At 37.0% G+C, this 16,966-nt stretch overlaps 1 protein-coding gene across 1 annotated transcript in view; it reads left to right on the top strand.

Annotated features, from left to right (window-relative positions):
* LOC142345480 (uncharacterized) overlaps positions 1-16,966 on the top strand; it is a 56,005-nt gene that overhangs the window by 11,704 nt on the left and 27,335 nt on the right. Inside the window, exon 4 of the mRNA XM_075397544.1 lies at positions 16,480-16,598. Coding sequence (XP_075253659.1) covers positions 16,480-16,598 — 119 coding nt within the window. The remainder of the gene's footprint in view (positions 1-16,479; positions 16,599-16,966) is intronic.

Raw genomic sequence — 16,966 nt, 5'->3', positions numbered from 1 at the left:
CCGAAAATTTTGAATGTCTTGAAGGTAAAGCGTGAGACATTCTGGAGCACTTGATCTGCATTCTGCGCTAAGGTAAGTTTCATTCTCCTTCTTTTTGACTCACAGGTTTTACCATAAGCGCTATTGTTCATAAGTTTGAACAAATTTTCTTCGAATTTGTTCCGCGCGGTCTGTCTCTTTTCCGTGTTTAATCTGATATATGGCTCCATCCAGTTTTCTTGTGAAAACTGGAGCACGCGATGTACTCTGTCAACCACCAGACCAAGTTGTACATAAAGTTGAAGATTCCGGTAATGGAGCGTGTACCGCTTTTTGTCCGTAACTGTTTGTAGTAACTTGGGGACAGATGACCGCGGCATGTTGACATTGAACTTCAACTCTCTCTGGTAAGTGCTCAACCACTCATCGGGTACTATTTCCTTTGTTGGCGCGAGAGGGAAATCACGATGGAGGTCTCGTATATTGTGTGGGTACGTCAAATCTACTTCGAAGATGTAACCTATGGGAGAATCAGTCGGTGTATTGAGTACCTGCTCGAGTGGGACTTCCACCAGCAAAAAGTCACCAACGGGTAGATGTTCTGTTTTCATGATGCCACCATACAGGTTGTTGGCATCTACCATGAAACCAAAAGTAGACTCGAGCGCACTGTTAAAATTCTCCATGTACTTGTTGTTCGCCTTGAAGTAACGTTCATCGTACACCGAGGCGAGACCTCCTCTAATCATATTTTCAACAATTTCCAGATGTTCTCGATTTGTCAACAATTGAATATTGGCCCGGAAAATTTTGAGAAATGCATCACCAGCGAGGTTTGAGGCACTGTAGTGATGTGCACAGTCCAGTCCATAGGTGTTCATACACAGTCTCCGAAATTCTTCAAACACGCACGCAAGCAAAAGTGTATCGCACTTCAGATATAAGTTATGGTAGTCTTCAAGGTTACGACATTGGAAAATCTCGAAAACAGTTTTTTGCTTTTTGTAGTTCTTCCTCTGTAATTTGCAATTTTCCATTGTCTAAGCTGTTTTTCCACTTTTCGAGTGGGGGAAGTTTCTGCGAACTTTGAACGGTCAGTCATGTACGAATAGGGGTATATTCCTTTCTCTTTAATCGAACTTAGAGCATCAACTGACTGATCGCTATCGAACATTGAATCGAAAAGTGCGAAAGCCGAAGCGGGTAGGTTAGCAACTAATTTTTCAAGGGATGTAGTTAAAAACTTGGAAGAATCGATGAAACGTAAATATTCGTAAATTTTTCTGACTTTTCCATCTCTGCAAGGTGACTGTTTTGATTAGGACACCGAACGTCATCGATATGTACTTCTCATCTGTAGATGGGATGACGTTTATTGTTGTTGATGGCTCAATTTCTCGAAGTGCCAAACATACGTGGTGAAGGTCGTAGTTAGCGATGTTGTGACCAATTACGGGAGTGAAATTGATTGTGCGTCTTATCCAGTTACACTTTTCATGTGCAAAACCAAGGAAATCCCCGCGGTGGTGGCAATGGTCCAACACTTTTGTATCTTCGGGTCCGAAAGGTTCTTCACATATCCAACAGTCAACTATACTACTTCGATTTGGTACTTGTTGTCCCAAATATATCGGAAAGAGTCTCTTTGCATAGTATACTTCTCGCGCCATCTCATGTAGTTTTTTAATGAAATTTGTCATGCAGTTTTTGGAGCTGTCGATAACGAATTTTTTTGGTGTTGAAAAACCGTTCTCAATCAAAGTTAGAGCAAAGCCGGAGGGTATGTGTTGTTCGATAACTTCAGTTGAAGACGCGTCCGGATTAGCAGGACAAGATGAGACTGGCATTAGAAACGACTCAAAGTCGAAGTAAATAGTAAATGGAGCAAACCATCGGGCCTTAAAATTTTTGAACCCGAAAGAATTTTTATCATCGCCGGGCATCTTTATTGTTGCTGGTGCATGGTTTCGACATGCATCATCGTGAACTTGATGTTGCTCTTCAGAGTGGGAAAAATCAAAACAGTTCCTGCACAGACGCAAGCTGTTTGTGAACTGTTTTTCTTTCACAGTGCATACCAGTTTAATGAGGTTATTGATAAGAACATAATGATGTACATCTTCGTTAAACAGGAGTAGAAGATCCATCGTTGGTTCGACGTTTATGTTATTAGAAACGTACATAGGAAGAAGGTCTTCTTTTGAAAATTGAAATACGTTGACTTGCACGTCATTCATGATTTCGAACTGATGTATATCGTGAAAGCCCATGGGCATAGAAAACTCACCACGGGGTTTGGTAGCCTCAGGTTTCCTATATGTAGCCGGGTTAGTCAATTGTGTTCTGATGTCTCGGGAAGGGTCAGCTAAGTTTGGTCCGTGCAGTTCGTGGTACCATGCGGTGTAGCAGTAGTTGAAACATTCGAAATCATCATGGTTGCGTATATTCAGTAAATACCGTTGATTGCGAAGACAGAGGGGCAGCTCAATAAAAGATGAACCACGTATTGGCGAAAATTTAGCAAATTTTAAATCAACCCACAGAATTTTTTGAAGAATCCAAACACTTCCATTAGATGCGAACACGAAGAGGACAGTAAGCATCTTTTCCACCATGTGAAAAAACGTTTCGTTAGACAATCGATGATGAACAGGTGTCATTTCAGAATTGGCGTAGATAACAATATCTGATGCTTCTCCGTTGTCGCGCGCTTCTTTATGAAGTGATAGTTTCGCACTGAATTGAACTTTTTGTGGACCTTCGTTCAATGTTTTTTGTTCTATAATCTCACTGATTTCATCTCTCTGAGCAGTCATGAATTCGAGAAGGCCAACGGTGTTGTTACTATCTACAATACGATAAGACTGGAGACTCTTTCTAAAGGCTGACTCTGTGAGGGTACCTCGTTGTTGTTGTTGTTGTTGTTGTAGTTGTTGTTGTTGTTGTTGTTGTTGTTGTTGTTGTTGTTGTTGTTGTTATTTTTGTTGTTGTTGTTGTTGTTGTTGTTGTTGTTGTCCCTGTTGATGCACAATTGGATTGACAACTCTCGAGTTGTCAAGAACAGGTAACACGTGTTGTTTTCTGATGTGTTCATTAAACGAGTTTTTGTCGTTGAAAGCAAGATTACAATAATGACAAAGATTTGTAAATCTGCCATGGCAGTCAGAGAGGTGATTTTGAATTTCAGATAATTGACGGCGAGTAACTGGACAAATTGAACAGCGGTATACGGGTATACCTTTCTCATCAGCATGAACAGTGCGTTCATGACGAGCACGGTTACTTTTGTTGCTGTAAACGTTGTCACAAAAATTACACTTTTCTGGCATTTTCAAGATAATTTTGAACAAACGGTTTCGCAATGCAAGAGTTCTCAAATATGGCTGATTTCAATCTTAGCTCACTGTTATGCTGTGCAAAGTTTGAAAGTTTGCGCGCGCAAATTTGAATTTGAAATTAGCCAATCAAATTGAAGTAAACTTGAATGCGCGCCAAAAATCAAATTCACACTTAAAAATGACTATCACTCAGTCAAAGCAGAGACAGAAGTTAAACATCCAAAAAAATGGTTTAAAAAGCATGCAGATTGAATGTACCTTCCATTTTTATGGTTTTAAAATACAATTAAAAATAACTTTATTAAAAATTGAAAATTTAGAAATTGATAAAGTTCTTGTTACATGTCGCGGAAGCATGCATGCTAAGGAGCATATAAAGGCATCTACACTAAGGGTCTTTATTAAGGTATATCATACAAGAAAACAAGTCCTGGAGTCACCAAGGCTATCAGGAAACATCAGTTGAAACTGCATCGAAAGCCGAGTTTTTTCAGAAGACTTTAACCTCTGAATAAAGGACTTTACCAGGGGTTCATGTGTTGGCAAATATGACTGAGCAGCACAGTAGGACCTCTTTGTTGATGAAGTGTTCCTATATGAAACTTTTGTGTAAACAATTGAAAGAAAACATCACTTTTTTTAAATTTTTCATTTTTTTTGATCAAAAGGATTAAGGGGATTAGGCTTTTTCTCCAAGAATAAAGAAAAACGTTATACGTATGTTACTTCATCAGCTCTCTAACAAGTTCCCATTACAGAAAAACTTCTGTTTAGTAAGTGTAAAAATGTCTCCTTCATGTTAAAAAATGGCATTTTTTCGCTTTTAGGGATTAAGAGGGATTAACTAAAATAACAAAAAGAAAAAATTCAAAAAAACCATGTTGCAGTAACATTTTTAATCTGGAACTTCTGAGATCTTTGATAGCGGGGACAATGGTCCATCGTATGAGCCTATCCCCGTTCATTTGAGATAAATTTTTCCTTGCTTTCGGATCATTACAAAAAAATATTTTGTTATTTTTTGTAAAAATTGTTGAAAAAAAGACTGTTTTTGATAGAAAGATGGTACCTGTTACAGCGATCAATAGCACACTACTCATTGGAATCATCGCTAAGTCACTCTCGTTTTGGATGATCATGAGTTTCAGCTGATATAAAGCAAATAAAAAGTTTTTTTGATTTCAAGAAAAACGGTCAAAATATTTATGCAAATAACACAAGTTTGAAAGTTTTAAACTTTTGTTTAGTGAAAACAGTAAAAGAACAAACACTGAACCAATCTCACTGGAATTTCAATGCTTGCAAAAGCTCCTTGTTTTACCACAAAATCACCAGAATGACAATTTCAGTTGTTAACCACTTTTTGTTGAATTTTAGATTCGCTCTTAATATTCAAAGTTTTTTTTGCAAACTTTTCCTCCAAACAAGAGCTTTTCACTGCAAACCTAATTGAAGCAAAGGTATTCTTCGGTTTCCTGATTATTTATCGTTCTTTCTCTTATTATTTATCGTTTTCGTAAATTCTTCATTTTTTTTGAAATATTTCAAAAAATTTCATTTTTTGAACTATGATTTGAACAAACCTTAAAACTTTAAATAGACAAGTCTAATAACTAAAGAGCGGTAGAAATCTTTTTTTTTGTTTAATGACCTTGCTCAACCAAATACAATTTCCTCAAAGTGCAGTGTTCTTTTGGGACATGATTGAACTTGTTCAATTCCTTATGAAAAGGTTGAAGATCTTTATTGTGAATTAAGTCTATATCAAAAATTGTACAAAGGCAATCAACACAATTGAATAAATGTCAGATACACAATTGAATGATTGTCATATACACAACTATTGAGCAATCTAAAGCACGCATATATTTATAGTTTTAGTTTTAAATATCAAATATATCCATCAGGTTGCTTTCTGGTCTTCGTTTTTTAGGAGCAGCACAAACTTGCAGTGTCTCACCGCTTTCCGGCGTTTCGAATAGGGCTGAATTCGATTGCTATGGGGTATGAAAGCTTGTCCCGGATAAAATGTCCATGTCGAAATCTTGATTTCCGTTGCAAAACTTTTCTTGATAACTTTTACTGATTTCCGCAAACAGGGATGTGCTAGGAGTCGGTGTAACTGTAGGACTAGGGTCCACTGCAGGCGTCACTGGCACACTTGTGAGACTGGTGGGAGAAACGGGCGCAGACTTGAGTCCCCACATATCTGCTAATTCGTCGCATGCTCGATAAACTCCGAGTTGATTTTCACAAAGTGGAACACACTCACAATCGTAGCGATAGAATATCCTCCGCTTTTCGACTGTCAAGGTATCAACATCGTGATTTTCGAAAGCAGGCGTAGTTTTGGGAGGCAATAACCCACCCGAAGTAATAATGCTGCTCTCAGAAGGCTCCGTTTTGTTAGGTAGAGCTGCAATTGCATTGATAAAGAGTTTTGGAATTAGACAATGCTGGTATACTGTCCAAACATCGCCAATTTTTTTCTGTTGAATCAAGACGACAAAGTTTTCGTACAATGTCTGATAAAAAAGAGTTCGTTCTCGGGAAATTGCAGATTCAGAAAGAATTTTTACAGACATTATAACGATCAAAATATAACACTAGTTTCAAGTAGAGAGTGAAATTGTTTAGCAAGAGGTACCAAAAGGTTTCAAGTAGAGATTGACTGTTTAGCAAGAAGAACCAAAGGAAATGAACGCAATAATTTTAGTGGTGCAAATACGTTTTTAATACACCGCTTATCTAGGATCACATTTGTTTTTAATTTCTAATTAATATAACGTAGAACCCAATTTAACTTTGCATTGCATTTCTTATCTAGGTTAACAACTGTTTTGAATTACTAATACTGTACGTTCCCACTAAATTCAACGTTTTATTCACGTCACACCTAGGGTCACATCTGTTTTTAATTTTCATGTGTTATAACGTTATAACCAGTTGAATTATATTGGTTTCAATTCTTATCTAGGTTAACATCTGTTTTTGAATTTTCTGCACGTTCACGCTAAATTCAACCTGTGGTCGTCACACCTAGGGTCACATCTGTTTTTAATTTTCATGTGTTATAACGTTATAACCAGTTGAATTATATTGGTTTCAATTCTTATCTAGGTTAACATCTGTTTTGAATTTTTTGCACGTTCACGCTAAATTCAACCTGTGGTCGTCACACCTAGGGTCATATCTGTTTCAGTTTTTGTGGTACCACCAACCATTTCAGTAGGGAAACCTTATCTAAGGTCACATCTGAAATTAATTTTGCAATCCAATGTGAATGCAAGAGACAGAATCAAGTACGCCATAGGCGTACTTGACTCTGTATTCACATGTCAGCTGTGTTTAATGAGACAAAATGACTACACTGGTTTAATCCCAACTTTCCGCCGCCATTAGTTTGAATCTTTACACATTAGAGTACCTGAAAGTGATAAAAACAAGTTGCACACTATGCCTTTCACTTCCACTAAAGATACAGAATTTGGAGATTGTTATTTTGGAGATTGATATTTCCAAAACTGATAAGCGTTTAATAAGGGCAACGCTGAAAACTTATGAAAAGACAGGAACGTATGTGTTTCTGAAACTGTTTAAAAAAGCAGCAGAAGAATACGAGTTTGAACAGAGAATTTCGTTAACTCTGCAAGAATTTGGGAGTTTGGTCAATACGGCAGAGAAGATACTTGAATCAGAAGAAAAATCATCAAAGGACTGTTCAACAAAACCGCCACCAAATAAAAGGCCTAAGCTCGAGAGCAAGGATGGTGGAAGCAATGTATGAACGTTCTTCAAGTTATTTCAAACAATTTCAGAAGCAATTTAGATTCAAAATTGTTGATCAAAAGCCAACAGACATTACGAGTTTGAATAATTATGCAGTTTGTCCTCACTTTGAGTCTGAGTTTTGCCAAATAGCAACTAACCATTTTCACCTTTTGATTGATAGTTCAACTGATATTGGCTGTACAAAGTAAAACAAATCTTTTGCTGTCCCCTGTCTTTTCACAACTTTCAAACACCTATTTTCAAATTCTTCAAAACTGGAAACGAATGGAGAAGTATTTACAAAGTTGAAGTTAGCCGTTGACTTCAATGACAAAACAGGAGAAAAAATTGACCCAGCAACGGTTCACAAGCGTCTTCCAATTTCAAACACAGCAAAGATGTTGACGACGACAAAAACGACGGCCACAAAAACTACAGGAATCACACGGAAAACAATCCACAATACCATCTCAGCAGAAACCGGCCATGAACAAACTCAAACTGATCAAATTTGTACAGAAACTTTAAAACGAGTTGAAAACATTTTAAGTGGTCCTCATTCTGGTGCTTTTTGTAAAGTTATGGACATATTTGTGAGTGGTTATGGAAAATTAGATATTGATTCTGAGTTACTATTTGTTCGTCTTGTATTTGAAGAAAAAATAAAATTTTGAAAAAAAAAATTTTTATTCAACAGATATTAAAACATCATATGAAGTGCAAAGCGAAGCAATTGAACATCATTAATTTTTACAATTTGTCTTTTACTAAATATAACATGCGCAATATAAATACAAAAAAGTCCACACAGTTCTGAGTTTTGACTCTGAATTGGTTGATGTTCGAGAAATTGACATATTTAAGCATTAGTGTCAGAGAGTCTGCGATATAAGTCTCTATAGGCAATAATCGATTGTCCCAAGGGGTCCGCAAAAATAATTTTTTTGTTTCGATTACATAGAAGAAGCCAGTGTGTACCAGGGTTGTTCGAAGGCGAAGCATTTACGATGAGAAAACTGTTTTTGGGGAATTTTTGGGGAAAGTTGTTTGCCGCGAATACACCACAAAATTTGTATTTCAGTTTTCTACATTTTTGAATTAGGTCATTGATGTCATCTTCATCCATTAGTTGGTTAAAATGTGATTTTTTGAAACCCGGCGCGCAGAATCCACAAAAATTGTGCCAGCTTTTTCGCCAACAATGAATATTTCAATATTGTTGGGCAAGGCAGCCGAAAATTTCAGCTCGATCGAAATTGAGCAATTTGTTAGCTCGGGATGACTAAAATCGTGAGAAGCTTGTTGAGTACTGGTCAAGTCAAAAACCATAATAAAATGGTTCGGGTAGTCCGTCAAACTTATGCCATGACCATTGTCAATATAGGCTAAGTCTGATATTGTATTGAAGTAAAGCCGTTTGTCATCATTTGTTGATATTGGACTATCAGCGACTGGCATTCCCTTTCGATAGATATAAATCTGTTCCAAATCAAATTTTCGGAAATGAAATGGATTCTGTCTGTTGTTACCGAGAAAAGCTTCGTTTGTGTTCAGACATAAAGCTGGTCTTCGGATTGGTTCCCTGGCAAATATGTCTTCTTGTTTCCAACTGTGCAGACCAGTAGAAGCCAAAAATGTTTTTGTTTGGGTTTCAAGGTACGGATAGGAAGCCGGGCTGGAAAGCAAGGTTTTTTCAATGGCCGACACGGCGTCATCGTTCAAAGTCATCTTGCGCACATACAAATTTGCCTCGACAATTTTCACTTTATAATGCTTAGCGGCATCATCTGACATAATAACAAAGTCATCAATTGATCTTCGAAAAGCAATCCGAAGAGTTACACCACTCATTAGATGCCTGTCACATGAGAAAAAGTCGACTGCAACCTTTCCGTAAAACGTGCATTCATTTGACTGTCTGACCAAAGCTTTTCTTCTATTTACTTCAGTAGTTGATAAGGCTCCCGGATTTTCCTCATACGAGTAGCCTTGACAAGCTAACCAAGTGTTTTTTGCGTCTTTGTTGTGTGAAAACTCAGTCTCAATAAAACTTTTGTGAGCATAATCTCCATTTGCATTCGATATTTTTAGTCCGTTGGCTGACACTGTGCAGTCAGAGAACAGTGAATGCAGCACGTTATTGCAAAAGTAGGGAGCGTCAGTTTTAGTCACATCTGCAGCAGCTGTACCGTCATATTTTAAATTTGCTTCGGGGGACTGAACAATTTTACATTTGACTTCGAGGAATATTTTTTGTAAATCAATAAAGTTGTTTCTATCGCCAGCAACTTCAAATTCCAACATTGGACCATTGGGGCTATACATTGGGGCCAGTCTTTGACAAAAACTTCCATCAAATGTTACTAAGAGGGATGGTTTCTCGAACAGATCGAGGGAACTGTGAGTTGCCTCGGATGGTAATAAATTAGCGATCATCTTTCACCTTTGCAAAAAAATCTGATCGACTTCTTCTTGGAGCTCTTGTTTTTGAAATGAACGAGGTTTTACGCTGTTTTGTTAACTTGTTTGAACGGCTTCCAATTTGTTTCCTTGGTCGTTGTTGTCGCGCTCGTCCACCTGTTTGTATTTTGATAGTGTTTGAGACTGTGTTTTTCAAGGCTTGTTTTGGTGACTTTTTCTTTGACACTACATCTACAAGTTCGGGAACACCCTGTTTTAAAAGCTCTCTCCCGATACGTTTTGCAGCCGGTAAAATAAAACGTCGAGCCAATGGTAAAGCAACGCGTCCAATTCCCGCTGCTAAAGCCCCAAACCCACTTCCCCTTTGTCTATAGTGTCCGGAGAAGTGCGGCAATGATGTTACCTGATTAGCATAATAGGAATCCATACTAGTCAGAAAACTTCTTGAATTGTAAAGTTAAAATAACTTTACCTGTTCCCGAAAAAGGAACCAATTGTCCTGTCTCAGTGCGAAGCTCAATTGAAATTGATTGTATAGTGTTTGATAACAGTTTTTTATAGTCTAAATTTGAAAAAACAATTCGATGTGTTGGTTCAAGTTCGCACACGCTACCGTTTTTCAGACGTTGTTTTGAATCAATGACACGCAATAACGGAGCTTTTGCGTCACCCACATACTGATACTCAATAATGTTTGTGTAAATGAATATTAGGTGCTTTCCCGCGCAAAGATCAGCAGGAAATTCTCCAAAGTATGCTTTTGTCTCATCACTCTTCATTAATCTATTTGATGTAAATGAATCCATTTTGTAACCAATATGTACACCGCGTCCATCTGGAATTCCGGTAAAGCCCACAATGCTAGGTATTTCCTCACTAGGAAAAGTGATTCCTTCATATTTACCAAAAATTATTTCGTATTTTCCAGTACTCTTGATTTCTCGAAACGAAAAATTGGGTAATCCAACTGTTCGCTTGATAGTACCCAGAAGTTGATTAATATTGTCAACATTACCAGTCATGAAGGACACTTTTTCTCCATTGTAAGGCCGAGAAATGACACTAGCATCAGACGAAATTTTTTGCGAGTCTTCGTATCCCTTAAGACTGTATGCTATTAAATCTCCATTCACGACGTGCTCAATTTTTGTCGGAAAAATAATTTCACTAAGAGCCACCCTCCAGTCACCAGAGAGTTGAATTTCATCATTGAAAAAATTGCGAAAAGAGGCCAGAGTGTTTGACCCAAATATTTGCATAGAAGCGGATGAAATAACATGCGCAGTGAACTCATCGTCAAAACAATTTCTACTCATTTTCCTTTACACGAACAAGCTGCAATTCTGATTGATAAAATTTTCCTTCTATTTGTTCTTTGTTTGCATCAATGAGGGAATATGATGGCGGAAATAATGTCGGAATATCTGTTATCTCAAAAACTTCGTCAGTAAACGATTGTTCGTAGCCCTTTCTGAAAGCTTTGTCTTTTTTGACAATTCTGACAAAATCTCCAACAAAGAAACGAGGTTTTTGGGAAACAGTTGTTTCAGCGCTCAAAGACACAAGCCGTGGTACGTCTTTTTTGTAACTTTGTGCAAGCTGGTGCAAGCTTAGTTATTCGATTAACAAGTGAATTTATTGTTTTCACAAAGTCTTCTAATTTGTCAATGTACGAATATGTCCATTTTTCTTCAAGGTACCTACGAATGATATTTTTCAGTGAACGAATATTCCGTTCGGCAAAAACAGACTTTTTTTCACTAAAAGTGCTATACAAATGAATTGCTCGTGAGTTGCACAGTCTTTTGAAAGCTCCGAGAAATTCTGTTCCATCATCAACCCATACTTTCTCGGGTTGTTTATGTTTGATCATTTTTTTGAATGCATTAGCTGCTTCTGTTGCATATTTTGTCTTCATTGGCTCTACTCTAAGGTACCGTGACAGACAATCAACTGCTACCAAAAGGTACTTAACATCGCGATTGTATTTTGCAAGGTTGTCAACATATGCTAAATCCAATGACCAAATTTCATTGATATCTTTCACAATCACTGTTAGTCTGGGAAATTGCATTCGATGCGAGCGGTATTTTGTGAAGGACGGCTTGGTATCTAAATAAGACTTGAATTTTGCTAATGACATTTTGCTGTGTTTTTGTAATCGCTTTGAGCTTCCAAACGATGCAGGACCTCTCGAGTACAGTTGTTCTAAAGTTTTTCTCTCAGAAGACGAAACGAGACCACTTTTTCTGATTGGCCTTTTTTTGCTTTGTCGTTTCGTTTGTTTTCTCTTTTTCTGCTGTGGTTCGTTTTGAAGTACCGCGTCCTGTTTGCGGACTTTGTTGCGTTGGGAAAAATTCTTGTTCGCTCTCATAGCTTTCCAATATTTGCTTGGCGTAAGTGTTTGAGACGAGATCAGGCTCAAGTCGAAGAACTAACAAGAATTTTGAATATGCCTCTTGATCAATTTTCTTGGTTGGTTGTTGCAAATCATACAAAAAAGATGAAACTTGTACATCCCTGGGTTTATTGTCAATGTAAATTAGTTGGCTTTCTTCCCCAATAGTGATTTGGTTTGATTGGAGAATAAAATCAAGTACTATTTCTGCACGTTTGACTTTGTGAGCTTCTTTTAATTTAACGTTTTTCATAATCGACTCAAATGATTCAACTGTAGGCTTTTTTGTAACAATTGGATCCATTTCACTATCATCACTAGAAGCCTCCATTTTTTCTTCCTCGTTAAAAATTGTTGGATCTGTTTGGACCACTCTATCTGCTTTATCTACATCTCGTTCAATATTTGTTGGATCTGTTTGGATCACTCTCTCCGTTTTTCCTATATCTTCCCCTAGCTTGGTTCGTTGCATAAGTGATAACTGAATAGCTCTGTTTTTATATTGTGGGTTTTCAATAATTTCGCTCTTTTGGGGTTGCTTTGTTATAAACAATCGTTTTGGAATTAAAATGAACTCTTCTGTATGCATTATGTTTTCGTCAAGTAGAAATAACAGGAAAGACCAACGGCTTTTAACAGTTCTGATTCTCTGCCAAGAATTCTTTTCTTTTCCCTCAAACCTGTTTGTTTGGATAATATTTTTCGAAACGATTTTTCGTGATTTTCGATTAGTTTTTTATTAATTTCAACATTACCGTTGACTACGTTGAGAAAACACTTGCAGAGAAATCGAATAAAGTTTTTAGAAGCTGTCTTTATCAGTTTTTTTAAGTTGATGTCGCTTGACTGAAGCATTTGCCGCAGCATACATAGTTCTCTCTGTTTCATTTGTTAGATTTGTTATTACAGCTTTCGCAGACGGTAAGTAGAAAATTAGAAAATTGATGGTCCTGGAGGCACAATGTTTGAGCAATATCGCAAAACGTCCGACGTCTTTGGGTCTAAATCAATTAATAAATGACCAAAAGGCTGTTTGGTAGCTAGCTCGTAGCTTTCTTTAAGAAATTGTGTGTTGTTGAGCTGTCGACCAATTAAACCAATTTGTTGAACGTCACGTGGTGATTTGAATAAAATAATATGTGTTGTATTCGAGTCGATTGTTCTCGACCACTTGCTTTGTTGGAATAAATTGTGCTTAACGTAAATAACACTTATATTTTTGTGACGACCTGCAGTCGCAAGTTTTGAAAACTCTTTATCGTTAAAAATTTCTTCGCATGAATCATCAAAAACAAGAAGACAGTCTTCTAACTCTGAGATAATTTCAAAACTTGTAAATTTTGTAAACTGTATATTCAATTTTCTCTCTAAGGACTCAAATTTTGGTTGTTCATGCTGATAGAAATAAAAAATGGATTGAAATTTTGGTGAAAAAGTGTTTTGAAGTAACATTTTGAAAATCAGCTCAGTTTTTCCACAGCAAGATGGACCAGACACTGCCATAAAGAGTCGATCGCTCGTTGAAATAATTTTATTCATAGCTTTGGGTTTGGAAGTGCGTAGCCGACTCTGCAAGAGAGGAGCGAAAACCAAAATGCTGACTCCTCGCAATCCAATTGAAAAAATACCAACTTGATAAGAGATACTGCAATAAAAAAAACTATAATGAAAATTTGAGTGAAATAAACAACTTCTGATCGTGGTACTCTTGAATTGCAAAATCTCCAAGATCTCCTTTCCTGTTGATTCTCATCAAAAACCAAATCGGTTATGCCACCTCCCGAATCTAACTGATCCGCAGTTGAACTCATGGAGAAAACGTTTTTTCAAAAATGAATTCAAACAAAATAATTAAATTTAAAAATCAACATGAATATTGTTAGTCTACTATAAAAAATCCATAAGTTGTATAATGAGAGTTTTTGCCCTCTTTTTTGTAAACAACTGTGTAGCTTGCTTTCATGCCATACTCCATCCCGTAATACGTAACTGAATCCACACATCCTTGTTCTACAAGCTGCTTAATTTCCTTAGGCAGATTGTCATCGTTCAGAGGCACTTGCACTGGAACTGACCGCTTGGGCATTGGTAAAGGGGTTAGATTCATTCTTTGCATTTTCTCTTTCATAGACATGATACAGTTGAAAATATTCTAAGAGTGAAAGATATTTTTGACGGATTCTATTTCGGCTCCTGTGCAAACAACTTGCTGTTTCCTCAATACAGTTTGTCCCCGACTGTCAATTTTTTCCTCCTTGACTAGTGTAACAGTCAATTGATTTTCAGCCGTTAAGCAACTGTAAACGATCAAATTTGGAGACAAATTCACTTGGAGTACAGACGGTGCTGTCTTTTCTAATCAACGGTTGTTCATGGATCAGCCAGTAGTAGAACAATTGGACCTTTTTCCTCGCACAATGTTTGTTTTTCTGTCGTTTTGGGGAAGTTGTTGAATGCAAGTCACAAATTGGGGTCTCCCGATAGAAACTCAAATGTTCAATTTTGGGGCATAACAAATCCTCAAGGTTTGTAACTTTTCTCTGAAGCAATTTTTGCAACGTATCAGTTTTCTCTACACCCTTCGCATGAAAATCTGATAGAGGAAATCGAAGCACTACACTTTGAAGAATTTGTTTTAAATAGCAATATGGGTAATCTCCCTTTTCCCAATCCAAACCATGAAGGTATTTTGAAACCCACTGATAAGATTTTTGTTCACTCAAAGTAAGAGAATTGAATGAGTGCGGAGGTGAGAATGAAATTGTATTCGTGTAGTTATTGCAAGTTATGGCTAGCTCTTTCACAATAAAATCAGATTTTTTGCTTCGAAAGCCTTCAAAGTCAAGAACAACCACTTTTGCAGTCAACATTCCAATCGATTGAATAAACGGTTTTTGAAAGTCTTTAAGTAAAAACAAAAAGCAATACCAGTCACATGACCCACATTTTCATTTGTGACTGGACAGGGTAAAACGTATGAATAACCGGGTCCCTTTTCACTGTACTCATACACAAAACCACAAGCATCATGAAGAATTGCATGTAGTCTTAAAATTTTAAAATTTTTGAGATAAACGTCTAACGAAGAATTGTCAATCCCAATCAATCCACCATACGGTCTCAATTTCAATGCAATTTCCAAATCGAGGTCAGGATCCAAATACAAGCAAGTTGCTAAAAAATACAAAAATCTTTCACCGTATTGTGAATATTCTTTTTTCACTTTCTTGTATATCTCATGAATCCTATCCAAATCCACCGTAGCAATTGTTGTCATCGCGCACTATTTCAGAAATGGTAATTTCTAGACAGTAACCCAATCCCCTAAATCCCTTTGTCAAGTCTCCCTCAATAAAGGGGTAAAATATTTGGATAATAATTCGGCTGTTACATGTAAAAGTTATGTTGTCCCTGCATGTAAAAGGTTGGGTTGTCCTATCCCATGCAAAAGGTTGGGTTGTCATAGCACATGTATCGGGTTGGGTTGTCCTTCCCAATGCAAAAGGTAGGGTTGTCCTCAGGACAACCCTATCTCTTACATGGGATGACAACCCCCCCCCATCTTCCATGGTGTAAACGTTACTACTAATATCTCTATCTTTCTGTCTGCCTTTTGTCCTTAATGCTGTGGCCACCTCTAATGTAACTCTTTTCCCAGTATCAGGTCAGCTTGCGCTAATTTCCTCAACTTTGTTATGGATTTCTTATGGCTTTTTTAAGGGCTTTTTTTCCCTGAAATAACTTTATTTTTTTTAATATTCTAGCTAAAGCACAATTTGTTTTCTGTAATGTCATTGCTGATAATTTAATGAATTCAGGTATCTAGGCCGAATGTTGAATGTGAACATATTTGGTGTCTGACATCGTTGGTTTTGCCACACTGCTAAGAAATCCATCATAACTTTTGTAGAATCTTCACTTTTGTTTCACTTTTGCATTTTTCCAAACGTTCTCTGCAATTCTACCCAATGCCATGAATTACCTCGCATCGTTTTTCTTCTGAAAAAAAAGATGAAAACTTTCCAAGTTAAGTTTGCTCGCCGGGATGTTTTTTAAAGTCAATTTATGTTTGTTTCCAGCTGACAACAACCGATTAGGATGTTTTCATTCATTCTTGGCATTGTTTTTTGCTTTTTTAAAATAACAGGTAAGTGGTTTTCCAGTTCCATATTATCTAAGTTATCCAAATTCCTGTATGCGTGCAAAAATAATAAATTCAAAGATTTCTCTGAAAAAAAATCAGAAACCGTAATATTCTATGATTATCACTGACTTTTTAAGTTTTGTCATATTATGTATCTAATGGTAATTATTTTGAACTGCTTTTCTGTTTTTCCAATTTTCCAATTTCTCATTTATAAAAAAAGATTGGTTAACACAATTGCAGGAAAAATGTACAAAAGTTAAGGGTTTTTAGATAAACCAATGAACTCTGCAGACCGCTTTCGCGACACTAATATATAGTGTTTGTCGCTCTCTTTCCTTTGCCTCTGATATTTTAGAAAAGTTTATCCTAGATTGACTGAGATGAATTAATTATACACTGGTGTGCATTAATGAGTGATGTTATAGGAAGTGTATAGGGAGCAAGGCTAAGCTGCCAGCAGTGTGTGGCCAGTGGATAGATTGCATGCATCCCAATACCATTGATGAAGTCGAGTGTCTCCCTGTCTGGGACTGCTTCTACTCTGGTCAGTATACACTCCTATCCGCTTCAAACAAAACACACCTCACTTATTTACTTCATCATAAATTAACGAACAATGGTTCCAACCGTTTCGGGCAAAACAACAGAATAACTTAACAAGGCGGCTCGGTAATGTGCCATGGCACATAAAGTTCCGACCCCGCCCATCCACAATTTTGGCATAATTGTCTAGCAAATGAGGAACAGATAGAAAAACCCAAAAATTATTTTTTGCGAAAAGTCTTTTTCAAAAAATTCTGTATGAACGATAAGATAGCCTCCAAAGCAAATGACTCAGTGGAGTTAAAAATTGATGCATTAGCTTGATGTAATATGTCAATATTAAGAAAGCGAGTCAAGATGAACGTCAAA

Source organism: Convolutriloba macropyga, chromosome 9 (assembly GCF_964194025.1).
Source record: "Convolutriloba macropyga chromosome 9, txConMacr16.3, whole genome shotgun sequence".
In the NCBI taxonomy this organism is placed as follows: domain Eukaryota; kingdom Metazoa; phylum Xenacoelomorpha; order Acoela; family Convolutidae; genus Convolutriloba; species Convolutriloba macropyga.
Note: the sequence above shows the minus strand (reverse complement) of the source record. Positions and strands in the feature narration are given on the sequence as shown.